Source organism: Mobula hypostoma, chromosome 4 (assembly GCF_963921235.1).
Source record: "Mobula hypostoma chromosome 4, sMobHyp1.1, whole genome shotgun sequence".
In the NCBI taxonomy this organism is placed as follows: domain Eukaryota; kingdom Metazoa; phylum Chordata; class Chondrichthyes; order Myliobatiformes; family Myliobatidae; genus Mobula; species Mobula hypostoma.
In genome coordinates, this window is record NC_086100.1 from 153,683,063 (window position 1) to 153,710,581 (window position 27,519).

Here is a 27,519-nt window from a genome sequence, read left to right on the forward strand (position 1 = left end):
TATGTTGCTGTCAACAATATTTTCTATCTTCAATTCTTGCCACTCTCTGTAAGGAGTTTGTACATTCTCTCTCTGACTGCATGGGTTTGCTCCAGGTGCTCTGCTTTCTTCCCACATCCCAAAGACCTATGGTTAATTGGTCACTTAAGTGTAATTGGGCAGCATGGGACCATTAGGCCAGAAAGGCCTGATATTGTGCTGTATCTTTAAATAAAACAAAATCTATAGCTAACAGATTAAAAAATCTTCATCAGGGTTCCAGCAATCTCCCATCTTGCCTGCCATTGCCTCCCGAGGATTTATCTACCTTTATGATCTCTAAGACATCTAATGCCTTCCTCAATGCTAATATACTTCAGAATATCACCATCCTTCTCCCTGAGCTCTCTATCTACCATATCCATCTCTTTAGTCAGTTGTTTGTACTTTTCTGCCCAAGATTTCTTTGAGTAATAATTTCTTGGAGTAAAGAATTTTCCTAAACTCCATTACAGGTTGACTTTTATAAATTCAGATTTGCTTCTTGGTTCTGTATTTAACTTAACTATTATGATATTTTGTACTCATAGAAGTTCCCTCCCAGCTGTTTCCACATATCTTAAAACGTCATAACATCATCTGCACAGTTTTTATTTTACCAGTCCTCACCCTGACACATCCACTGATCTTTGTAACTCTTGATTTCTCTGCATGGTCCCTGATATTTCAGTACTTTTTTTCGTACAGTGGCTAATATTTGAACAAGGTATTTAAATAAGCTCTAGCTTGTGCATTTCTATCATTATGATTCATTGTGACAGATGACAATAAACTAAATGTAGACTCAGTATTGTGTTCCTTCTTGACAATGACTATGTTGATGCATTCCCTCCTTGGTCAGAGGAGGTAGGCTCCAATTCAACCCTAGGTTTTGAGCACATAACCCATTATGACAGCTAAGTATGGTGCTGTATTCGGATAAGTCGGTTGAGGTACATACCAAAGATGTCAAGTCATCATTTAGGGAAGTCCTTGTGGGATTTCCTAGCCAATATTCATTTTCCCAGCAACTCAAGCAAAAGTGGATTCAGGTAAACATCTCAGTTGGTGAGATCCTTTTGTGCACTAATGAATTACTTTATGATGGTTGCCTTCTGAAAGTAATTTCTGTGAAGAGTTTCTTAATGCCTTATTGTCAAATTTGGACCTCATATTCCCTCAGCAGAATGAGTCTATTCCAAAACAACTTGGAAGGCATATAAATGAGATAGTTAGGTTCTGTTGGCAAAGTGTATGTAGGGATGTGGATCAAAGACTGATAAATGGAATTGATGTGCAGATTAACCATGTTCCAAAAGAATGGTTGACTAGGCTTAAGGCCTGTTCTATGAATACATTTTTTCCATCTGAACGTGTTTATTTGTTTTTTTTCCTTTTCACTCTTAGGCATTTCCGCAGAATGGTGTTACAGTCTTTGAATAAGGATCTCTATGAAGAATTAGCTTATATTTCAGAAATTATTGAGGACCAACCGAAGAATTATCAAGTTTGGTATATAAAAAACATTTTGCTTATCAGGTTAATAAAACCAGATGATTGAACTGGGAAATAAAAAATACGTCTTTGCATTTTTTGGCTCTTAGGTATCACAGGCAGAAGATTGTAGAATGGTTAAAAGACCCCTCACAAGAATTGGGATTTATTTCTGGGATCCTTGAACAAGACGCAAAAAACTACCATGCTTGGCAACACAGACAGTGGGTGATTAAGGTAAAAAAGCAAAATACCATGGATGCTGGGAATCTGGCATATAGAAATGTGAAGATATAGGAAATGGCATTTGAGAGACTCCAGTTCAAATCCTACTACGGAAAACATTGAATTTAAATACATAATCAGAATTTTTAATAAAAGTCATTAGGATGATGACTGCAAAACTGTGGTAAATTTGTTTAAACCCATCTAGTTTACTAATGCCCTTAAGCAGAGGAAATCTTCCTTACTCAATCTTGCCTATATATGACTCCAAACTTAGCTGTATCGCTGGATCATTTCCTAAGTGCCTCTGAAATGATCCAGCAAATTATTTGATTCAGGGACAGTTAAGAATTGGCAATAAATGTGGGCTTTGTCGGACATGCCTACACCTTGAATGATTTTTGTTTTAAAAAAATGTTTTTGGAGGAGTGGTAAAACCCAGAACTTCCATACCCTACCTCGTATCAGATTGCAATTCTTTGAGATGAAATTGGAATATTATACAAGAGTAAAAAGCATTAGTACATGTGATTCTTTATTGACATCCTCGGTACGTCCCATGACAACTGTAGGATGTTTATATTCATTGTCCTGAAACACACTGTGGAGGTAGCTAGCCTCACCTTTTAGTGTTTGACAGACAGCTGGGCATAAAACTTCGGATGTTGGTGTCAGAGCCTATATTTATACAGCATAAAGTTCTGGTTAAGCTATATTTGGAGTATTGTGTGCGGTTCTGTTTGCCCCATTCCAGGAAAGATGTAGAGGCTTTGGAGAGTATGCAGAAGAGGTTCACCAGTATGCTTGCCTGGATTAGAGAATATTAGCTATGAAGGGAAGTTGAACAAAACCAGCTTGTTTTCCCCGGAGCGTCGGAGGTTGAGGGGAGACCTGCTAGAAGTTTATAAAATTATAAGAGGCTTAGATAGGGTAAGTAGCCTGAGTCTTTGGCCCTAGGATAGAAGTGTCAAATATTAAAGGACGTAGTTTTCAGGTGAGAGGAGGAAAGTTTAAAGGAGATATACAAGGCATTTTTTTTTACACAGAGCAGTAGGTGCCTGGAACGTACTGCTAGGAATGGTGGTGAAAACAGACATAGTGGTGGTGTTTACAGGCACATGAACATACAGGCAGATGGGTTTAGTTTAATTTAGCATCATGGTTTGAAGGGCCTGATCCTCTTTTGTACTGTTCTGTGTTCTGTTCATTTATTTTACATTGCATGATGCATAAGCTGGTGATGTTGAACGGTGATGATTTTGTTTACTTTCTGTGCTTGACAGGAGTTCGGCCTTTGGGACAATGAACTAGAGTATGTGGATCAGCTGCTGGAAGAGGATGTGCGAAACAACTCGGCGTGGAACCAGCGATATTTTGTCATTTCAAACACCACCGGCTTTGATAACCCAACAGTGCTTAGTTGTGAAGTCGAGTTAGTCTTGCCCCACTTATTTCTGTTAACCCCATATGCAATTAATTTAACATGGTTTCTTGCTTTAGTATAGGAGGTGTTTAACCAAAAACGTTGTACAGCTGGAAGCCTATTGTTATGCCATTGCACATTGCAGTAAACAATCATGTCCGATGTAACAAGATTTGCTTTCAGAAATGTGAGAGAAAGAGTTATTTTTGATGTTCAGAAGCTTTCCTTTATGCAGAGGAACATGCATTTATGTAGCAGTTTTCACATCCTAGAGAGCCAACTGTGAATTATTTCTGAAGCCGTAGTCTTGACCTTGTGATTTGTTAAGACAGATGTGTTCCTCTCTCTATTGACGGATATAATCCACTACAATGGTAATCAATTCATTCTCGACATGTTTCCAAAAGTTGTGTTTTGGAAATGATTAATTAAAGTCTTATCCTGACCTGTTCATGGAAGCAATTTAGTATGAAGTAAATTATCTAATGAATTCAGAATCAGAATCAAGTTTATTATCACTGAAATGTTGTTGTTTTACGGCAGCAGTACAGTGCAATCCATAAGAATTATTATAAATTATATTTTAAAAAAAATAGTGCTAAAGAGGGATAAAGAGGTAATGTTTATGGATTTGTGAACCATTCAGAAATCTGATTGTAGAAGGGGAGAAATTGTTCCAAAAATATTGAATGTGTGAATCAGCCTCCTTTACCACCTCATTGAAGGTAGTAATGAGATGAGGGCATGTCCTAAGATGGTGAGGGTCCTTCTTGATAGATGATGCCTTCTTGAGGCATTGCCTTTGAAGATGTCCTTGATGATGGCAAGGTTAGTGCCCATGATGGAGCTGGCTGAGTTTAGAACCCTCTGCAGCTTTCCCGATCCTGTGTGTACTGCGCCTCCATACTAGGGGGTAATGCAACCAGCCAGCATGCTCTGTATGATACATCTGTATAAATCTGCGAGTCTTTTGATGACATACCAAATCACCTCAAAATGTTAGCTTGTGTATGTTCTCTCCTTTCATGATCTGCTCCCTCCCTTATACATTCAACTGAAGATACTACATTTACGATTGGAGCTGTCCATTCTTTTGTATTCCTCATCTCGAGAAACTATTGAAGCTTATTGTGCTAACCATCTAGCAGAATAACTCATTGTCCCCAGATGAGAATGTTGCACAAATATCTGGATATTCAGCTGTACAACTGCACAATTTTAAAATTACGCTTTTTCAGATATTTAGAGAGGTATTCATTTAGCCTGTTCAAGTGACTCAATATAGTAATAGTTCTATTCATATTTAGTTCATAAAAGGGGAAATGATGCTCTGATTGTTCACCTTCCTGACCTCTAACAACATTATGCACTACTTTACAGGCATGGTCATCTCTAACTACATTATGTATTACTTTACAGATATACCCTGAAGTTAATCAAAAGAGCTCCTCACAATGAAAGTGCATGGAATTACTTGAAGGGGTAATGTATAACTTACTGTTTAGCAGAATAGTATATTTATTCAAAATTTAACCAAGATATAAATACAGAGGTATTAGTGTTTTAAGTCATTGTAATTTAGCATTTGATTAGGGTAGAAATATTCTTTAAAGTAATTATGACTCTTTGAATAAGAGCACGGGAATAAAGGATGAGCTGTGCTCTGCTCTGCTCCCACTGAAAAGCCTCTGAGATGCTGATGCTTCTTGGGTGCTGCTCTATTTTGTTTGCTCACAGGCCAGAGATACCAAATACTGAGACTATAACATTTTTTCCCAAGGCAGTTGTGAAGTAATTTTTCTTTTGTACTATTTCTTTCTGTGGGAACCTGGAACAGAGTGCCTGCTTCAGGAATAAGAGTAGGAATAATGTCATCCTTCTACTTAGAAATGAATATAACCAGTGCTTTAACCAATTTCCCCCGGGATCAATAAAGTATGACTATGACTGTGACTTGACACTGGACTGTTGACCTCGGCAAGGTTACAAGATTTAATACATTCATCCTGTTTTTAGATATGCTTCAGCATACTCTATGTACATACATCAGCTTTCACTATCTTCACAGGGAGTTTGCTTCATATATAGTTATGTGCTCACTGAAATTGTTTTCTACACTATTGTTTTGAATTTATCTCCCTTTAACAGGAGGTTGTATCTTCGCTTTGAATGTGCTATTAATTTTTGGCTCTGTAACCATGTGGTGACTTAATCTAAATTGTTTAGACAGTGAAAGGTAATTTGAGATTAGTGGGTGCAGTGTCATTTTGCAGTGATGTGGAATTTAATTTCAAACACTAACATTCTCTCACAAATCTCTTATTTTCATAAGAATTCTGCAGGATCAGAATCTCTCCAAGTATCCCAACCTTTTCGAGCAGGTTTCGCAGTTGATGGAAAAGCCCAGTTCCCCCTACTTGCTTGCTTTCCTGATTGACATGTATGAAGACCTTCTGGAGAACAACTGTGACGAGAAGGAAGAAACCTTAAGCAGAGCACTGGAGGTCAGTCACTTGGCCACAGGTTAAAATTCTCATTATGTTTATTGGCAGGGTAGATCAGAAACTAATTTATTATTTGTTAAGCTCTGACTAGATAAAGCCACGTGCTGAATATTTCAGTCCTTTTCAATTAATTCTTTCATAAAACTATTACTATTCTACCATGGCTTCCATCTGTGGAATTAATCCAAGTTTTTTTTCCATAATCTAGGTAGGAGTTCATACCTTGTGTTGATCTGATTTCCGATAGAAGTCCTAAATTTGTTTCACACACTTGAATATAGCCTTACTCTGACCATTTAGTTTAATGGAGTGTTTAGAGTATACTTTTGCTCTGTTGTTATTGTTATACATTTGCCATCTGTCTCTAAATCAGATTTCCCAACCTCTTAGAATAATGGGGCAATTTTATGCTTTGTGCACTACCTACATGGTTGAAATCTCCCTTGCCCACCTGCTGATCAAAGATACAAATTTAAGTTTTGGCGCAATGTGCTATCCTTAAATGATCCCCTTTTGATGTTTCCCACTGCTGATTGTAGCCCAGACTGACAGATTAATGGGGATTTTATTTATTCATGTGGAGGGCAACACTGACAAGGTCATGGCCCCCATTGTCTCGCTAGCCAATGTTAGATGGCACATAAGAGTCGGTCACTTTAGCTCAAGAGTTAAAGATAAACCAGACAAAGGAAGGAGGGTATTAATGAATCAGATAGGTTTATAACCCATCTCTGATCATACCTTCTGCTATTCTCCATTTGGTTCAGTGTCTTGTTTTTCCTCGTACCTCTTATGAAGTGTCTTATGTTAAAAGTGATCTGGCATAAAAAGGTTTGGGCACCCTGGTCAAAATTTCTGTTACTGTGAATAACTAAGCAGGTAAAAGATGAACTGATTTCCCAAAGGCGTAAAGTTAAAGATGACACATTTCTTTAATATTTTAAGCAAGAAAACTTTTTTATTTCCATCTTTTATAGTTTCAAAATAACAAAAAAGGAAAAGAGCCCGAGGCAAAAGTTTGGGCACCCTGCATGGTCAGTACTTAGTAACACCCCCTTTGGCAAGTATCACAGCTTGTAAACGCTTTCTGTAGCCAGCTCAGAGTCTTTCAGTTCTTGTTTGGGGGATTTTCGCCCATTCTTCCTTGCAAAAGGCTTCTAGTTCTGTGAGATTCTTGGGCTGTCTTGCATGCACTGCTCTTTTGAGGTCTATCCACAGATTCTCGATGATGTTTAGGTCAGGGGACTATGAGGGCCATGGCAAAACCTTCAGCTTGCGCCTCTTGAGGTAGTCCATTTTGGATTTTGAGGTGTGTTTAGGAGCATTATCCTGTTGTAGAAGCCATCCTCTTTTCATCTTCGGCTTTTTTACAGACGGTGTGATGTTTGCTTCCAGAATTTGCTGGTATTTAATTGAATTCATTCTTCCCTCTACCAGTAAATGTTCCCCATGCCACTGGCTGCAACACAAGCCCAAAGCATGATCGATCCACCCCCGTGCTTAATAGTTGGAGAGGGGTTCTTTTCATGAAATTCTGCACCCTTTTTTCTCCAAACATACTTTTGCTCATTGTGGCCAAAAAGTTCTATTCAAAAGGTTCAAAGGAACATCTGAACAAGCCTGATGCATTTTGGAAACAAGTGCTGTGGACTGATGAAGTTAAAATAGAACTTATTGGCTGCAATGAGCAATGATATGTTTGGAGAAAAAAGGGTGCAGAATTTCATGAAAAGAACCCCTCTCCAGCTGTTAAGCACAGGGGTAGATCGATCATGCTTTGGGCTTGTGTTGCAGTCAGTGGCACGGGGAACATTTACTGGTAGAGGGAAGAATGAATTCAATTAAATACCCGCAAATTTTGGAAGCAAACATCTCACCGTCTGTAAAAAAAAGCCGAAGATGAAAAGAGGATGGCTTCTATAACAGGATAATGATCCTAAACACACCTCAAAATCCACAATGGACTACCTCAAGAGGTGAAAGCTGAAGGTTTTGCCATGGCCCTCACAGTCCTCTGACCTAAACATCATCACAAATCTGTGGATAGACCTCAAAAGAGCAGTGCATGCAAGACGGCCCAGGAATCTCACAGAAGTAGAAGCCTTTTGCAAGGAAGAATGGGTGAAAATCCCCCAAACAAGAATTGAAAGACACTTAACTGGCTACAGAAAGCGTTTACAAGCTGTGATACTTGCCAAAGGGGGTGCTACTAAGTACTGCCATGCAGGGTGTCCAAACTTTTGCTTCGGGCCCTTTTCCTTTTTTGTTATTTTGAAACTGTAAAAGATGGAAATAAAAAAGTTTTCTTGCTTGGAATATTAAAGAAATGTGTTACCTTTAACTTTATGCCTTTTGGAAATCAGTTAATCTTTTACTCGCTTAGCTATTCACAGTAACAGAAATTTTGACCAGGGGTGCCCAAACTTTTGTATGCCACTGTAGGAGCAGAATTAGGCCATTGAGTCTGCTCTGCTATTCCGTCATGACTGATTTATTATCTCTCTCAACCCCACACTCCTGATTTCTAGTAACCTGTGATGCCCTGATTAATCAAGTACCTATCAACTTCTGCTCTATATATACTCAATAACGGGCTTGACAGATTCACTACCCTCTGGCTAAAGATATTCCTTCTCATCTCTATTCTAAATGGGCATTCCTCTATTCTGAGTCTGTGCCCTCTGGTTCTCAACTCAGCCACTATAGGAAACGTCTTCTCCACATCCACTCTATCTTGGCCTTTCAATATTCAATATCGAAATTTCCCTCATTCTGCTAAATTTCAGTGAGTACAGACCCAGAGCCATCAAACACTCCTCATATGTTAATCCTTTCATTCCTGAAATCATTCTCGAGAACGTCCTCTGAACCTTTTCCAATACTAGCACACCATGATGTGGTAATGCAAATTATTAAAATGAATTTGGGCAGGTCTGGTATTTTGAAATTCCAGAATTGTTAAAAACAAATTGATGCAATTTAGTTTCTAATGGATTCGTTTTGAATTTCACTCAGCTTTGTGAGCAACTGGCTATGAAACAAGATACAATACGACGGGAATACTGGAGGTACTTTGCAAGGTGCTTGAAAACCAAGTACGGTATGAACCCAAAAGAAGCTACGTCTATGGGAAATGAAGACTCTTTACAGGAATGCTGTAATAACTAAAGATTGCATTATATTTTTTAGTATGCAGGACAAGATTTAGTGATAAATAATTTTCTGTTAACATCCAAACAGCTCATTTATTTATGTAAATATTTAAAGCCGTAACTTTGTTTGTGTATATACTATATGAAGCTAAACTAGAAATACATCCAAATGTTCCTTCTTTGCCTTAGATACCTACTACAAAAATATGATTCAAGTGAATACTTTGAAACTAAGTCAGTTTTACTCACATGGGAACAGAATGGGGAGGTAGGGGTTGATATTGGAGTAAATTTAAAATATTACTGTTTTTAAATTTACCATCATTGTGGTATTATCGTATCAAAGTTGCAGTGCCACATTGTTTATCTGCTGGTAATAAAAAATAACTTTATGAAAGTGTTAAATGCTTTTTTTGTCTTATTAAACCAATAAATATATAAAACTAGCAAACACATAAACCAATAAATTTTAAATCATCCATGGTTGCACTTCCATGTTGGTAAAATGATTTTCTATTGCACTTTTAGTCTTGCTTTCAAATATATTATTAATAATTTCTTTAAAGCATGAATACGTCTATAGAGCAAATATACTGGAGGAAAAAATGACAAAAAATTGTGCGTGTAATCAAACAATAATGGATGTTAAAGTCAAAGTAGCCAAGATCTTTATTGGTAATTGTTTATTGTTATATGTACTAAGATACAGTGAAAAAGATAATTTCAAAACAAATAAAATGAGGTAGTACAAGGGAAAAGCAATAATAGTATGCAGAATACAGCGTTACAGAGAAAGTGTCGTGCAGGTATACAATAAAGTGCATGGCCCATGACGGGGTAGATTGCAAGGTTAAGTGTTCACCTTTTACAAGAGGTCTATTTAATAGTGATATAGCAGTGAAATAGAAACTATCCTTGAATCTGGTGATACGTGTTTTTGATCCTCTAAAGTCTAGAGGAGGAATGATTAGTAGTTTGTTAACAAGCCTAGTTAAATATGGGAACCTTGAGGGACTTTGAGGTGTTTAGTCAAAGAATTCCGAAGAATAGGGTCTATATGATGAAAATAGACACCAATGATGAGAAAACAGGAATGGTACCAAGAGGCTAAAATTCATGGAATGAAGAGTTCTTGAAACAGTGAACTGGTGGAATTTGCAGAAATTATGAATAATAAAACCCAGATATGTTCGGTACAGAAACAGACCTTTTGAACCATTGTGAAATTTAGACATAGGAATGAGAATTTTCCTTTGACTACTAGAACAATAGAAGTCTTTGTAAATGAAGGCTTGATTGCTAGAGGATGTGAGCAGCCTGTTTTTGGACAGGAAGCTATGGGCCTCAAAAGACAGTATTAAGAATAATGAGAAGTGCTGCAAATAGATAAGGTATCCATAGGCACTTGAAAGTTGAGTCATATGGTATAGAAACAGGCCCTTTAGCCTCTGAAGTCTGTGCCATTCATCAAGCATATATTTACATTAATCTTATTTTATCCTCTATACGTTCTCGTCAATCGACTCCAGATCCTACCATTCAGCTATGCACTGGGAGTAATTTAGAGAGACCAGTTAAGCTACCAAACTACATACCTTTAAGATATGAGAGGAAACTGGAGGAAGTCACGTGGAGAACATGAAACTGCACCTCAATAGCACCAGGGGTCACGATTGCACTTGGGTTGCTAGAGCTGTAGTTAAAGCTACACCAGGAAAGGTTCAATGTAATTACAACAAAGATATGCCAGCTGATTGAAACTACTATTACATTAATGTTGCTCCACTGCTTTTCCCCCTCAAGCTTCACATTTTTGCTTATGGGTGATGTATCCAACTTTTCAACAGTGGCTTCTAAAGGGGAGTTGGTATAAAATTAGAAAGGAATTACAAGTAGGACAAAGCAGAGGAGAAGGCTAATTTGAAAAAGCTGTGGACTGAATTGTCTACTTGATAACTTGGTATAGTACTCTCTCCTTACCAATGATTTCATTCACTTTGAGCCTATTTCCTTAGCCTATTGGTAACATTTTACATCCTCCATTTGACTTACAAAGCAGTGTATATAGGTGATCTTGATCGTTGATGGGATTCTTGTTCCAATCCTTCCAGTTAACATTAGCTGTCTTTCACCTTTGAGACACCATCACTTATGCTTTCAGCATTTGCTTCACAGTCTTGTTTAGTAACATGGATAAATCACACTATTGCTAAAATTTATTTAACTACAAGCACAAGAGGTTCTGCAGATGCTGGAACCCAGAGCAGCACAACATAAAATGCTGAAGGAACTTGGCAGATCAGGCAACATCTATGGAAAGGAATAACAGTTAACATTTCAGGCTGAGGCCCTTGGACTGGAAAGGTGGGTAGATACCAGAATAAGAAGGTAGGGAAAGGAGCACAAGCTAGAAGGCAATAGGTGAAGCCAGCTGGGTGATGCAGGAGCTGAAGTAAGAAGCAGAGGTGATGGATGAAAAAGGTAAAAGGCTGGAGTAGAAGGTATTTGATAGGAGAGGAAGTGGACCATGGGAGAACCAGAAGGCGGAGGGGCACCAGGAACAGGAGAGGTAAGAGGGGAGCCAGAGGGAGGAGTTGAAGGGGAAGAGGAAAACCCCACCATTGGTGCTGCTGTCACCTGCATTTTCTTCATTTCCTGGACATTCACACTTACCACATCTTCCTGCTGCTTTAATGGATAGAGTTCCTCTTGTCCTCATCTACCATCCCATGGGCCACTGCATCCAACACATTCTCCGCAACTTCTGCCATCTTCAACGGGACCCTACCATGAAAACACCTTTAACTTGCTCCCCTCCCCCAACTCTCCACTTTCTGCAGGGATTACTTTCTCTGGGATTCCCTTGTCCATTTGTCCCTCCCCACTAATCTCCATTTATCTCCACTTATCCCTGCAAGCAGAAGAAATACAATGCTGGCGTATTCAACTCCTTCCTATCACTTTCAATCAGGGCCCCAAACAGTCTCTCCAGGTGAGACCTGCAAATCTGTTGGGGGTCATCTGCTATAAACAGTGCTCCCGATGCAACCTCCTCTGCATTGGTTGGATCTGCTGCAAGTTTGGAGACTACTTTGTCAAGCACCTTTGCACCATTCCCAAAAAGCTGGATTTCCCGGAAGCCAACAACTTTAATTTCAATCCACATTTCCATTCCGAGACGTTGGTCCATGGCCCCTCTTCTGCCCCAATGAGGCTACTCCCAGGATGGAGGAGTCTCCAACTTGATGACATGTACATTGATTTCTCTAACTTTTGGTAATTTCCCCCCTCCCCTTTCCCTCTTCATTTCCCCACTCTGGCTTCTTACCTCCTCTCCTCACTTGCCTATCCTCTCCCTGGTGCCCTCCTCCTTTCCTTTCTCCCATAGTCCACTTTCCTTTCCTATCAGATTCCTCCTTCTCCAGCCCTTTACCTTTTCCATCTATCACCTCCCAGCTTCTTTCTTCAGCTTCCTCCCCCACCCTCCCAGCACCTATCAACTTCTAACTTATACTCCTTTCCCTCCCCCCCACCCCACCCCACCCCACCCCACCCCACCCCCATTTTCTTATTCTGGCATCTTTCCCCTTTCTTTTCTGGTCTGATGAATAGTCTTGGCCCAAAACATCAATTTATTCATTTCTATAGATGCTGCCTGACCTCCAGTGTTTGTGTGCATTGCTCTTAATTATCAACATTCCTCCTCCTATAAGATCAAAGTCTTTCCTTCATCTGACCATTAACACCACACTGACATTTCTGCCCTAAAGATTTTGGCTAATAATCAGAATTGGTAACGTGATGAAACCAACGAAAGGAATGAACCTCATATGAACACTGAACATAGAACTGCACAGGATAAGACAGGCCGCTCGGCCTACAATGCAGTGATGATCGTAATGCCACTTGATACTGAATGTCTTCTTCCATGCATAATCCCCTTTTTAACTCATGTGTCTCTGTAAAAGCCTCTTAAACTCCACCAAACTACTTCCCCTGCTAACACATTCCAGTTACTTGTTACTCTTTGCTTCAAAAACTTGCCTCATGTCACCTTTAACCTAAACCTTAAAGCCCCTCCCCCAACCTTTAAAGCATGTCCTCTGGTATTTTGACATTTGTACCTTGAGGAAAAAGATTCTGACCGCCTACCTTATCAAAGTCTCCCATAACACAAACACAAACACACACACTCTCTCTCACTCTCTCTCGTTTTTTCCTTTTCTCTCTGACATAGCCTACCGTTGTCTATTATATCCTCTACTGTTTGATTTTATCTCTCTCTCCCTCTCCTTCTTTCCCTGCTCCCCCCCCCCACTCGCAAAGCCCCACCATCTCTCTTTGACACTGCCTGCCATTTTCTGGGACAGTAGCTAGCTCCTTTAGTTTCCCTTCCTCTCCCTGATGCTGCCTTCCACATAGAAAATCTTTGTGCTGCCTGAACTTGGCTGTCTTGCTCTGTGTCTCTGTCTCTCTCCCCCTCTCTGACATTGCCTTCCTCTCTCCCATCTCTGACATTGCCTTCCTCTCTCCCCCTCCCTCTCTCCCTCTCTATGACATTGCTTTCCTCTCTCCCTCTCTATGACATTGCCTTCCTCCCTGTCTCTCTCTCTCTCTGACATTGCCTTCCTCCTTCCCTCTCTCTGACATTGCCTTCCTCTCTCCCTCTCTCTGACATTGCCTTCCTCTCTCCCTCTTTCTGCCATTGCCTTCCCCTCTCCCTCTCTGACATTGCCTTCCTCTCTCCCCTCTCCCTCTCTGACATTGCCTTCCTCTCTCCCCTCTCTCTCTCTGACATTGCCTTCCTCTCTCCCCTCTCTCTCTCTGACATTGCCTTCCTCTCTCCCCTCTCCCTCTCTGACATTGCCTTCCTCTCTCCCCTCTCTCTCTCTGACATTGCCTTCCTCTCTCCCTCTCTCTGACATTGCCTTCCTCTCTCCCCTCTCTCTCCCTCTGACATTGCCTTCCTCTCTCCCCTCTCTCTCCCTCTGACATTGCCTTCCTCTCTCTCCTCTCTCTCTCTGACATTGCCTTCCTCTCTCCACCCTCCCTCTCTCTGACATTAACTTTCTCCCCCCTCCCTCTCTCTGACATTGCCTTCCCCTCTCCCCTCCCTCTCTCTGACATTGCCTTCCCCCTTCTCTCTCTCTGACATTGCCTTCCTCTCTCCCTCTTTCTGACATTGCCTTTCTCTCTCTCCCTCTCTCTCTCTCTCTCTTTCTCTCTCTCTCTCTCTCTGACATTGCCTTCCTCTCTCCCTTTCTCTCTGTTACTCTTTTCACGACTGTATGCAGCCGCCTGGATCTGGCTCTCTCTGTGACACCGCCACAGCACCTCTACCGCCACCTCTCTGAGTCTGAGACCGTGTCTGCCGTCTGCCGTTCGCCGCGGCGCCGGTGCTGTTGGAGCCGCTGAGCGGCAGCCGTTACCCGGGGAACCACGCTGAATCTTCAATCGCGCAGGTATGGAGCCGGGGTACGGGCAGAGCGAGGCCGGGGAAGTTTTTGATTACGTCGGTTTGGCGGCCTTGGGCTGCATTGGGCACCGGGACAGTGGCGGCTCGGCTGCCCGTCTGAGCTGATCCGCCTGCACATAATCTCATCTACATGGGAACAGGAGTAGGCCATCTTGTTCTTCGAGCCTGCTCGGCCATCTCTCCAGATCAAGGCTGATCTCTCTCATTCATCTCCATGTCTCTGCACTATGCCCTATCACCTGATTCTCTTAGTAACCAGAGTGAACAAGTTGAATGAGCTCCCATTTTCCTCCGGACAGACAGCTCAGTAACCATTGCATGAATAAGTTTCCGATCACCTCAGTCCTAAATGTCCTATCTCTTATCCTGAGACTGATCGCCTCGGTTCTAGACTCCTGAACAAGGAAAACATCCCCTCTGCTGTGGAGCCTAAAAAGTCGCAATGAGACCAGGCTTAGTCTGTTGAATCTTACACCCCACCGCCCCCATGCAAACCCATCACCTCAGGAATCAATCTTGTTAATCTTTGTTGTGCTGCCTCAGTGGCAAATATATTCTATTTTAATTGAGTAGACAAAAACTATACACAAAATTCCATCTCTTAGAGGCGCCACATAATCGGTTTTGGCTTATTGACAAAGATATAGTGAATAGCTTTATATATCATCCAGGCATTTCATTCCATACATAAGAACATTGAGGAATAAGACAGCTGTAATCCCATAATCAATTTCCCTTCCTAATTGTTTGCTGTGTCTGCATGTTAACCTTAAGTGAGTTTTGCATAAGGACACTTGAGGATTAACATTTTCCAATCTATCACCATTTAAAAAAATACTCAGCTTCTCTGTTTTGGCTACTGAGGTGCATGACCTCATGATTTTATATACTTTATATTCCATCTATAACATTGTTGCTCAGGTCAGAATTAATTGGACAAGAGCCAAGATTCTACTTCAGATCTCCAGATTTTAATCTTTTGCTACTCTTTACAAATTATCTAAATATTCACTGCCTTATTTCAACAGATATAAGCTGTTTTATGCACTGCAAGAACACAATTTGAGTGGCTGATCCCTTTTGAATAATGTTGATTCACTGATAAATATTGACCAGGAGGTCATATATAAAAGCCTTTCTTTTTCTTCAGAATAGTGTCAGTACCTTGTACATTTGCCTGAGAAGGTAGGCCAAGCATCAGGTTAATGAAAAGGTGATATCTCTGTACTCCCTGCCCAACTTGACTCCCGCAGTCAGCCATGAACTTGAAACTACAGTTCTATGAAAGGAGAGAGCTATGCTGAAACAAAATGTCTAGAAATCTTCTAGGATTAATCAAATATCTGGACACTCTGTAAGCAAATCAGGAGCAATCGAAAGAAAATGCTTACCTCCTACCCAAGATCCACAAACCTGACTGTCTGGGTAGGCCCATTGTTTCTGCCTGCTCCTGCCCCATGGAACTTGTGTCCACATAGCTTGACTCTATTCTATCCCCCTTTGTTCAGTCCTTTCCTTGATACTTCACATGCTCTAGATCTCTTCAACAACTTTTATTTCTCTAGCCTCATTTTCAAGATGGATGTCAGTCCCTCTATCCCCCATCAAGAAGTCCTTAAAGCTCTCTGCTTTTTTCTTGATTACAGACCCGATCAGTTCCCCTCCACCACAACCTTCCTTCGTATGGCAAAACTGGTCCTCACCCTCAAGAATTTCTCGTTTGGTTCCTCCCACTTTTTCCAATCTCAGGTGTACCCATGGGCACCCATATGGACCCCAGCAGTGGCTACCTTTCTGTTGGCTACATGTAACTGTCCATGTGCCAGATTTTCTCTAGTAATGGTCCCTAACTGCATTGGTGCTGCTTCATCCACCCATGCTGAGCTTATCAATTTCATCAACTTTGTCTCCAACTTCCACCCTCTTTAAATTCACTTGTCTATTTCTGACACCTCGCTCCCCTTTTTTAATCTCTCTGTCTCCACCTCTGGAGACAAACTGTCTATTGGTATCGTTTATAAACCTACTAGGTATCTTGATTATAGCTCTTCCCACCTGGCATCCTATAAAAATGCTATTCCCTTTCCTCAGTTCCTTCAGCTCTGCCACATCTGTTCCCAGGATGATGCTTTCCTTTGCAGGACATCAGAGGTGTCCTCCTTCTTCAAAGAATATTTCCCTTCCTCCGCCATTGATGCTGTTCTCAACTGTATCTCCTCCATTTCCCGGACATCCATGTCACCCAATCTCAACATGGACAGTTTCCCTTGTCCTCACCTGCCATCCCATGAGACTCTGCATCCAACACATCATTCTCTGCAGCTTCCATCAACTTCAGGGGGACCTTACCACCAAACACATCTTTACTTCCCTCCCAGTCTCTGCTTTCCACAGGGTCCACTCCCTCTGTAATTCCCTTGTCCATTCATCCCGCCCCACTAATCTCCCTCCTGGCACGTATCCCTGCAAGTGACAGAAATGCTACACCTGGCCATTCACCTCCTCCTTCATCTCCATTCAGGTGAGGCAACACTTCACCTGTGGGTTTACTATATCCGGTGCTCCTGATATGGCCATACCTCATCTGCATTGCTGAGACCTGACGTAAATTGGAGGACCACTTTGTTGAATAACTCCACTCCATCTGCAAAAAGCGTAATTTCCTGGTGGCCAACCATTTTAATTTCTATCTCTATTTCCATTCCAACACATTGGTCAATGGCCTCTTCTGCCATGATGAGGTCACCCTCAGCAACACTCACAACACGCTGGAGGAACTCAGCAAGTCAGGCAGCATCCATGGAAACGATGAGTCGACGTTTCGGGCTGGAACCTGACCTGCCCTACCTGCCCAACCTGCTGAGTTCCTCCAGCGTGTTGTGAGTGTTGCTTTGACCCCAGCATCTGCAGATTATTTTGTGTTTACGAGGTCACCCTCAGGTTGGAAGAACAACACGTCATATTCTGTCTAGATAGCCGCCATCCTAATGGCATGAACATCGATTTCTCCAACTGCTGGTAATTTTGTTCTTCCCCTTCCCCTACCCTTTTCTATTCCCCACTCTGGCCTCTTATATCTTCTCTTCACCTGGCTATCACCTCTCCCAGTGCCCTTCCTCCTTCCCTTTCTCCCATGGTTCACTCTCCATTCCTATCAGATTTCTTCCTCACCAGCCCTTCACCTTTTCCACCTATTCCCTTCCAGCTTCTTATTTCACCTCCCCCTCCCCCACCTACCTGGTTTCACCTATCACCTTCTAGCTTGCCTTCCTTCCCCTGCCCCACCTTCTTATTCTGGCACCTTCCTTCTTCCATTCCAGTCCTGATGAAGAGTCTCGGCCCTCGACTGTTTATTCATTTCTATAGATGCTGCCTGACCTACTGATTTCCTCAAGCAATTTGTGTGTATTGCTCTGGATTTCTCGCATTTGTAGAATCTCTTCTGTTTTTAATTTTCCTTGACTACTGTTTATTAATTATTGAAAGTATTGAGATTTGGGAGAAACGGTTTTTACAGAGATAATGTGATAAAACAACAAATGGATATAATCAGAGTTGTCAGCCCTGATCCACATGCTCTGTGGTGAGCTCTCGTCTTACTGTTGTTAAATGGAGGGGGTGGGGGAGTTGGAGCTCACTGAAGTCTTGAATACATGCTGTAAAAACTGGCTCAGGAATTGATAAAGAGGAGTCATTCATCCCACAGAACATTGATTTCCCCATTTATAGTTAGATCATGTTTGATCTTGAGCCATGATCCACTGTGCACTCCTCAGCCTTGCAGCTAAGTAACTGACTGACTACCAATTCAACAGCAGCTTTGAGCTGAGAGGTAGGGAAAGATTGCTGAACCAGACTTTTTCATTGTGAACCTTTGTACAGGAATATTGAAAATGCAGATGACATCGTCTGGTATTCATGGCTCTTCAGTAAGACAGAAGATGACCCTGTGCCTTGTATCCCTTATTGCTGTCGTCTTTACAGTCACCATGATCTTCAGAAATGAACTTTTAGATGCATTGAGTTGGTTGAGAAGCCCATTAGACAGGACATCAGACAACTGCCCACCAGGCTACTTCTGGCTGCGAGGAATGAAGGATTGCTTCCCCTGGTTATCCTGTGAAATGATACAGACCGAGGTTACTGTGATGGAACCAATTGGACAAGGTGCTGTCAAGCAGGTGGGACTCTATATTTGTCTGATTTTTCATTTCTCTTCCTTTAGATCAGTGTTATTCTTTTTGTTTTCAAATTTGGTGAACAGTTGTCAAAGGGAGTGAAGCATTTAACTTTTGTGATTCATTTAGAAAGAATAATGTGCATTTACAGAACATTTCGTGATCTTCTGTTACCTTTAGAAGGTTTCAGTCAATTAAATTTCAAATGTGCTTTTATTATAATTGGAAGATGGCAAGTAATTTGTGGTTACAAAGAGCCTATAAACTACAATGCAAAAATAGATATGGAATATGTTTTAATGAGATTGGGTGAGAGATGAAAGTCAGTCAGGGTTTCTTTTGATTCATCTCAAAGACTGCATTGGTAATACTGAGCCAATCTCCACAATGAAATGTCAAACCTGGGTATGGGCCCAAGTCTTGGGTTTGTGACTAGATTTGCTTCAAAGGTGATAATATCACTATTTAGGCTAGGTGTGATTTACTTCTTTCCACCTGTTCAGATGAAAGACCTGCCTCTGTAAAACCTGTCTAATTCTACTTTTGAAGGCCTATTTGGACCCTTTCCCAAAACCGATAGGAACTTATATAACATTTAAGGAGAATTCCACATGTCGTAAGATTCGAATCCAATGCAGTGTGTCATGAGATCACTCCATCCATTAGCCCCAAATTTGGAGGAGTTTAACTATTTGTTCCTTGCAGGGATTGCTACAGACTGTGCCAAAATAAAGCCTTTTGCCATTGAATATTTCTGAGACAGAAGCAGCATGAATGCCGTTCCTTATAATCCCCTGTGTAAATAGCCTCACACCCTGCTGACAGCTCAGTGTTCCCTGCTTTAGAATGATGCTCTCTCTCATTATCTCCCTTTCCTCAGTGCTCAGATCCAGCTTGGTTCCATGGGAACTCTTATATTCTCACTGCCTGTCAGCTGTCTAACAGTTGGCTCTTCATTGTTCACTTGCACATCAGGCCCAAAAGTGAACTCATATACTGACCTGTAACTGCAGGCATCGGACAGATCGACTAGCTAATGGCCTCACTATGCATAATAAAACTGCAGTACATAAACAGAAAATAATACTGCTGTTGTAGGCATGAGGATCTGTGAACATACTGTATATCTAACTTGCTAATGATGTTGGATCACGGCGTAATTCAAACTGATTCATGTGTATGGTCCTGAAGGTGTAGCGTTCTGCAGGTGAGATGTGAAACCAAGACCTTGTATACCACCAGACTTTAAAAAGGCCCGTGTGTTTTTTTGAAAGTGGGAAATTGGTCCATGTCCTGACCAATTTTCATTTCTCACGAAATCATTAAAACTGATTACCCGCCATGGTCATCTTCATCACACCTACTTATAAGTAAATAGGCTGTATCATTTGTGGAACTTCAGAACTATGACTGACTGTGGCATTTTGCCATTCCAGACTATTGCATAAGGATCAATGGAAATACAAGTCTATTTTTTCCTGTAATATACCAGCACTGTCTCCAACACTTGGGAGATTGTGAAATTGTGCCCTGAGAAATTTGAGAACCCAAGATCAGTCATAAGTAGAAAGAAATGAGTTTTACTGTAAATCTATTTATTGTATCAGCCACCTTTTTGCATTCTGTATGTTAACTTCTCACTAAATACTGAATGAGCCAAGTATTTTTAAAATTGGAAACATGTTACGCTCTAATTAGCAGTGTCCAATGGTCATTTCATTGAGCTAAGGTTAAGATGTAATTTGGAGAACTTTCAGTTCCTGATATTTGTACCAACTTGTTAAATCCAACTGTACAAATGGATGTTTCATGGATGCAGTCCCCTAGCATTTGATGTTGGAGGCTGGCAGGAAAGAGATGCGGTACAGGGCAAGATATTCAGATAACTTTAAAGAAATAAAAGGTGAGAAGAGGGTCTTGTGGAGCAAAAACACCCAGTTAGGCTGGGTGATCTGGTCCTGAGTTGTTATGGCCAGGTGGGTGTGTACCCAACAATCATTGCTTCCTCTCAGACTGACATACAAGATGTTGGAGGAATTCAGCAGGTTAGGTAGCTTTTCTTTAGCAGAATTGACAGTCAACATCTTGGACTTATCTTCATCTGGACTGAAAGATAGAGGGGAGATAACCAGTATTAAAAAAAAAGGTGAAGTGGAAGGACTGGACACAAACTAGCAAGTAACAGATGGATCCAGATGAGGAGGGGTGATAGAAGAAGAAAAAGATGGAATAGGCAAAAGGAGGGGGGCAGAGTGGACTCATGTTCTTATTTTAGATCCACCTATTGCTTGCCAGCCTTCTCCCCACTTTCACTCACCCCTTTATATGGCTGTCTCCCCTCTAATCTTTCAGCTCAGATGAAGGGTCTTGACCTGAAACATCGACCGAGTCTGTAGCATCTTGCTTGAGATTCCAGCAACTGCAGTTTATTGAGTCTCCTATCAGACTAACTGGGCAGTTTACACAGAACAGTTAAGTCAATTTATGCAAAACAACAGCATAAGACATAGGATTTGTGGTAAAGATGAAACTAAAACTAATTTTAAGAGGATTGTTACAGGTTATTTGGCTGTTCCAATTCAAAGGAGACAGTGATGGGTGATTTCTGTTGCTTTGGTTGACTTGAACAGTCCCTGGCTAAACCATTTAGGTGCACACATTAATGGAATAACTGCTTTGAATTATACAGAGCCTTTAATGGCGTAAAACAGTCCAAGACAATTCACAAGAATGCAACTGGGCAAAAATATTGATACCAAACCAAAGTAGGAATCACTAGGAAGAGTGACAAAGAAGGTAGGGCTGAATTGAATTGACATTATTGCTTACACCCTTCATATACATGAGGAGTAAAAATCTTTATGTTACGTCTCCGTCTAAATGTGCAATGTGCAATTACAATAATTTATAATAAATGTTATGTACAAAAGAATAGTCAATATAACATAGAAATACTGTACAATTGCATCAGCATGAATTAAGCAGTCTGATAACCTGGTGGAAGAAGCTGTCCTGGAACCTATTGGTCCTGGTTTTTATGCTGTGGTATTATTTCCTGTATGGTAGCAGCTGGAACAGTTTGTGGTTGGGGTGACTCGGATCTCTAATCATCCTTCGGGCCCTTTTAACACACCTGTCTTTGTAAATGTCCTGGATAGTGGGAAGTTCACATCTACAGATGCGCTGGGTTGTCTGCACCACTCTCTGCAGAGTCCTGTGATTGAGGGAAGTACAGTTCCCATACCAGACAGTGATGCAGCCAGTCAGGATGCTCCCAATCGTGCCCCTATAGAAAGTTCTTAGAATTTGGGGGGCCATACCAAATGTCTTCAACTGTCTAAGGTGAAAGAGGCACTGTTGTGCCTTTTTCACCACACAGTCGGTAGTACAGACCACATGAGATCCTCGGTGATGTTTATGCTGATGAACTTAAAGCTGTTCACCCTCTCAACCACAGATTCATTGATGTCAATGGGGGTTAGTCTGTCTCCATTGCTCTTGTAGTTCATAACCAGCTCCTTTGTTTTTGCGATGTTGAGGGAGAGGTTATTTTCTTGATTCCACTGTGTCAGGGTGATGACTTCCTCTCTGTAGGCTGCCTCATTATTATTTGAGATTAGGCCAGTCAGTGTAGTGTTGTCAGCAAATTTAATTAGCAGATTGGAGGTGTGGGTGGCAACACAGTCATGGGTATACCGAGAGTAAAGGAGTAAAGGAAATCGAGAGTGGTGCTGAGGTTTCGAAAGTGAATTTGAAAGCTTATGGCTAGAATGGGTGAAGGCTGGAGACAAGGAAATTAGTAAACAGCCAGGAGACAGAGTTGACAGAATGCAGAATTCATATACAGTATGGCTGTGTGCTGTAAAGATAGGGAACAGGAATGTACGGAAGTTTTCAACATGAGGATAAGTAGTTCCTTCAGGAAATTAATATATAGAGTCATAGAACTCTACGGCACAGAAAAAGGACCATTTAGTCCATGCTGAACTGTTATTGTGCCTAGTACCATTGACACGCTATAATTAATATCTGTATTTAAATCTCAGAAACATTGTCGACCATATATATTTGCCACTGCCCCTGTTTAATCTGCAGGTTTTGCTTGCATACTGGAGGGGAAACAAAGTGACTCTCTCTCGACTTGCTGCCTCTGAATTCAGTGATGACTTCTTTCATGGATTAGAGATGCTGAAAGGCTTGCAGAGTTCGTATGTGGTTCAGCTGCTGGGATTTTGTGAGGAGGATGCCACTATCCTCACGGAGTATCACCCACTAGGATCGCTAGTCAATGTTAATTCAGTTTTGCAACAGGAGGAGCACAGAGAATTTGATACATGGGAAGTTCGATTCCATTTAGCTCTTGAATACGTGAATTTTCTGCATTATTTGCACAACAGTCCATTGGGTACCCGTGTTATGTGCGACTCCAATGACCTGACAAAGACCTTGTCTCAGTATTTGTTGACAACGAATCTGCATGTGATAGCCAATGATCTGGATGCTCTTCCACTAGTGAATCGAAGTGCTGGTGTTTTAATTAAATGTGGTACCCGGCAGTTACATGGTGACTTTGTGGCTCCAGAGCAGCTTTGGCCATTTGGTGACAAGCTTCCATTTTCTGATGACCTCATGCCTCCATATGATGAGAAAACAGATATTTGGAAGGTTCCAGATGTCACAGACTTTTTGCTGGGCCAAGTTGGAGGAAGTGATGTGGTCAGACTTCATTTGTTTCAGTTGCATCAAGACTGCAAGAAAAATGAGCCACAGCTTCGACCATCAATGCTGAATGTTGTGAAGACTTACAAAGCTGTTTATGATTCACTGATACAGGAGTCAGAGTTGTTTGGCATTCACAGTCAGATGTTACATGAGTTATAATAAATGATGTGATCCTGCTCTTAAAGAATGCTGTAATTCACCTCAGATAAATTCCCTTCAATACAAACTGACTCTGTTTGTCAATACAGGACAAGGCAAAGATTGAGTAATTCTTGATACCATCTTTTGTCTTCTTAATTGCATGCAGATAGGCCTAATTTTATCCATTAAAGATTGCTCAGGAATCTAATGTTCTCTCTTAACTGACAATTCTGATGTTTCTCCACTCCATCCAACAGCTAATATTATATCCACAGACCCTTACCCCATACATGATCAGACCTTGTGACATATTAAGCCAATGCCCCTCTCCCACTCAGCTCATTTCCCCATCTTTTGATGTCTGATTACTGATTATCACACCACTCAGCACACTATATCCAGAGCCTGCAACTGAATTCCTCCTTCCTCCACTTCCATCAGGACTTTGAGATGACACAGTGGTGCGTCTAGAAGAGCTGCTGCCTTGCAGTGGCAGAGACATGGGTTCAATCCTAACCTTGGGTGCTTTCTGTGAGGAGTTTGCATGACCTCCTTTTGACCATGCATGGATTTCCTTCATGTGCCCTGATTTCCTTCCATGTGCCAAGCTGTAGGTTGGTAGGTTAATTGAGATTTGTAGATTTCCTCCAGCATGTAGGGAGGTGGAGAAAGCAGCATGCTGAGAAAAATATAATGTGATGAATGTGGATGTTAATTTAAATGGTTAGTGGCTAGCATGAATCCAGTGGGCTGATAGGCCTGAATCCATACTATAACATACTTTTTCACTCAGTCCTTTCCACAGTATTGTCATGCCCAATGGTATTACTCTCACTGTACTCCACAAAACGCCCATGAACTGGGACTCCCATTGCATCCACACCTTCCCTGCATTTTTGTGCCTTCTCCCATTTCCATCTGATCGTTATCCCTCTGCCTGGACTTCATTAGACATGTACGCATTCTAACCACCGCAATTTCCCCTGCTGTTGCCACACCATAGGACTCTTCTGCTCTTTCTGTAAGTATTGTTGTTAGGTTACTCTCATTAACTCCATTCTGCTTCTCCGTTCACACCCCAGAACATTTCCCCGCCTGTGATCAACAGCCCGGTCCTCCCACGCCTCTATATTCAATTAAAATTATGTATAAACGATAAATCACACTAAGTGGATAAACTGCATTCTACATAAAACACTAATGTGGAAGAAATTATATACTTTTGAAAAAGAATACACCAGACTGTTTCTTGTGATGGTAAGGTTGTACTAAGAGGAGAAGTTAAACACACGAGGCTTGAACTCTCCAGACCTGACAGATGACCTGATCAAAACATATACATTCTTTTGGGCTTTAACAATGTTGCCATTTAATTGCAGCACATGACAAAACACACCATCAACAGATTATCTAACAACTACTCTACTAATGCAATTAGTTCAAACAATTTAATGATTCACCACGTTTTCAAACCAGACTCATTAACTCGTTTCACAACTCTTTCAGTTATGCAACTCTTTCATGTACTTCAATAACTTTTCAAAACCTATACCTGTATTCAGATACTATGCCACTGTTGGCCAGAGTTCAATGTTGTTGAGTTCTTTTCTGAGAACCTGACTCAAGGTTTTGCATTTGTTGGTCTCTGGAGTCACTGCTCCTGATGCCTTCAACAATCCTCATATGAGGTTTTTCTTTGAGTCTTTGAAAGGCTTTCTTTGTATTTCACATTCAGTGCTGTTGTCTTTCACTTCACTTCTACTTCCTTCACATCTGTTTTCTGATAGCATTTAATCGCTCAGCCTCCCATAGATCCTAAAAATTTGTAGTCACACAACCACTCCCTTATCCATACAAATATGTTTCTTTTAACCCATTCAAATTCCTCCTAATGCCATTCCACAAAAACCTTGACCATTTGGTTCCTTATTTATCAGAATGTCTGTGCCTTTTGCAATTTATTTGACTATTCCTTCCACAAGTTGTCAGTTTCCAAAATATCCCCATTTGTGTGTTCTGTTCTCTGGATGGCTCACCGTGAGATTGTTTGCAGGGCTGTAAGTCTGTCTCTGCTACTTTCTCATGCTGGCACTGAGTGAATCTTGATCATGTGACCTTCCTTAACTGCTTCTTTGTTCTTATTTCACAACATCTCTTTCTCGTCAACAGAGAGTCCTCTCAGAGCCTGATGGGATACTTGTTGTCTCTCTGGCTGCTACAGCAGGGTAGATGCTTTCATCTAAGCTGTCCAGCCATCAGCATTGAGAAGAATTATGTATGTTTTTGCCCAAGAGGGATGAGAAAGCTAAGACACTGAGTATATCCAAGACGGAGATTGGTAAATTTATGAACATTAAGGGAGTCAATGAACAAAGGGTTAGTACGACAAAGTGGTACAGTACTGAGGTAATGTAAAATAACCAGCCATGATCTTTGAGAGGCCTACTGCCTTCCTCCTGATTTTATTTCTTATGTATTTACATGCTTATGACACTGTCGCTGGTTGCAACTTAGGTAGATGAACGTAGCCAGGTACAGATTGGCATGTATGATGTAGGCATCACTGAATCATGGCTAAAGGAAGTTTATAGCTGAGAGCTTAATGTCCAAAGATGCACATTATATTGAAAGGACAGGCATGAATGCAAAGGGAGCTATGTTTCTCTGTTGGTAAAAAATAAAATGAAATCATTAGAAAGAGGTGAGACAGGGTCAGAAGGTGTTGAATCATTATGGATAGAGCTAAGGAATTGCAAGGGTAAAAAGACCCTGATGGGAGTTGTATATAGACCCCCAAAGAGTCGTAAGGATGTGATCTACAAATTACAACAGGAGATAGAAAATGCATGCCCAAAGGGCAATGCTACAATAGTCATGGGGGATTTCAGTATGTAGGTAGATTGGGAAAATCAGATTGGTACTGGATTCTAAGAGAGGGAATTTCTAGACTGTCTATGAGATGGCTTTTTAGAGCAGCTTGTGGTTGAGCCCACTAGGGGATCAGCTATTCTGGATTGGCTGTTGTGCAATGAAACAGAATTGATTAGAGAGCTTAAGGTAAAAGAACCCGGAGGAGTAAGTGGTCATAATATGATTGAATTCACCCTGAAATTTGAGTAGAGGCTAAAGTCAGATGTATTAGTATTACAGTGGAGAAAAAGGAATTACAGAGGCATGAGAGAGGAATTGGCCAGAATTGATTGGAAAGTAATGGCTGGAATGGCTGGAAGTTTTAGATGCAATTCAGAAGGCACAGAATGTATACATACTAAATAGGAAGACATTTTCTAAAGGCAAGAAGGCACAAGCGTGGTTAACAAGAGAAGTCAAAGCCAACATAAAAGCTAAAGAGAGGGCATATAATAGAGCAAAAATTAGTGGGAATTTAGAGGATTGGGATGCTTTTAAAAAAACAGAAGGCAACTAAAAAAGTCATTAAGAAGGTAAAGTTGGAATATGAAGGTAAGCTAGCCAATAATGTTAAAGAGGATAGCAAAAGTTTCTTCAGATACATGAAGTGTAAAACAGAGGTGAGAGTGGATATTGGACTGCTGAAAAATAATGCTAGAGAGGTAGTAATGATGGAAAGGAAATGCTGATGAACTGAATAAATACTTCGTGCCAGTCATTACTGTGGAAGACACTAGCTGTATGGCGGAAGTTTTAAGTGTTGGGGTAATGAAGTGTGTGAAGTTACCATTACTAGAGGGAAAGTTCTTGGAAAACTGAAACTAGTGGTGTTCCCCAGCAGTCTGTTTTTGACTGATTGTTTTTACGTTATATGTCAATGATTTGTATGATGGAATTGATGGCTTTGTTGCAAAGTTTGCAGATATGAAGATAGGTGGAGGGGCAGGTAGTTTTGAGGAAGTAGAAAGACTACAGAAGGACTTAGACAGAGTAGGAGAATGGGCAAAGAAGTGACAGATGGAATACATTGTTGGGAAGTGTATGGTCATGCAATTTGGTAGAAGAAATAAAAGAGTTGACTATTTTCTAAATGGAGAGAAAATATAAAAACTAAGGCACAAAGGGAATCCTTGTGCAGGATTCTCTAAAGGTTAATTTGCAAGTGGAGTCTGTGCTGAGGAAGGGAAATGCGATGTTAGCATTCATTTCAAGAGTACTAGAATATAAGAATAAGGATGTAATGTTGGGACTTCATAAAGCATTGGTGAGGTCTCAC

The 27,519-nt window shown here is 41.0% G+C and overlaps 3 protein-coding genes across 3 annotated transcripts in view; all 3 read left to right on the plus strand.

Annotated features, from left to right (window-relative positions):
* Positions 1 to 9,211, plus strand: part of fnta (farnesyltransferase, CAAX box, alpha) — a 31,233-nt gene extending 22,022 nt beyond the window's left edge. Inside the window, exons 4-9 of the mRNA XM_063045090.1 lie at positions 1,426 to 1,530; positions 1,623 to 1,749; positions 3,021 to 3,169; positions 4,580 to 4,642; positions 5,493 to 5,664; positions 8,680 to 9,211. Coding sequence (XP_062901160.1) covers positions 1,426 to 1,530; positions 1,623 to 1,749; positions 3,021 to 3,169; positions 4,580 to 4,642; positions 5,493 to 5,664; positions 8,680 to 8,832 — 769 coding nt within the window. The 3' untranslated portion in view covers positions 8,833 to 9,211. The remainder of the gene's footprint in view (positions 1 to 1,425; positions 1,531 to 1,622; positions 1,750 to 3,020; positions 3,170 to 4,579; positions 4,643 to 5,492; positions 5,665 to 8,679) is intronic.
* A 4,718-nt stretch (positions 9,212 to 13,929) lies between these two features.
* Positions 13,930 to 24,814, plus strand: pomk (protein O-mannose kinase). The gene is made up of 3 exons (XM_063046757.1): positions 13,930 to 14,278; positions 18,175 to 18,473; positions 22,566 to 24,814. Exons 2-3 carry the CDS (start codon positions 18,186 to 18,188, stop codon positions 23,349 to 23,351), a joined length of 1,074 nt encoding a protein of 357 aa, XP_062902827.1. The 5' UTR covers positions 13,930 to 14,278; positions 18,175 to 18,185; the 3' UTR covers positions 23,352 to 24,814.
* The window catches only part of hgsnat (heparan-alpha-glucosaminide N-acetyltransferase), a 92,270-nt gene continuing 83,086 nt past the window's right edge, over positions 18,336 to 27,519 (plus strand). Inside the window, exon 1 of the mRNA XM_063046756.1 lies at positions 18,336 to 18,473. The gene's annotated coding sequence lies outside the window, so the exon portion shown is untranslated. The remainder of the gene's footprint in view (positions 18,474 to 27,519) is intronic.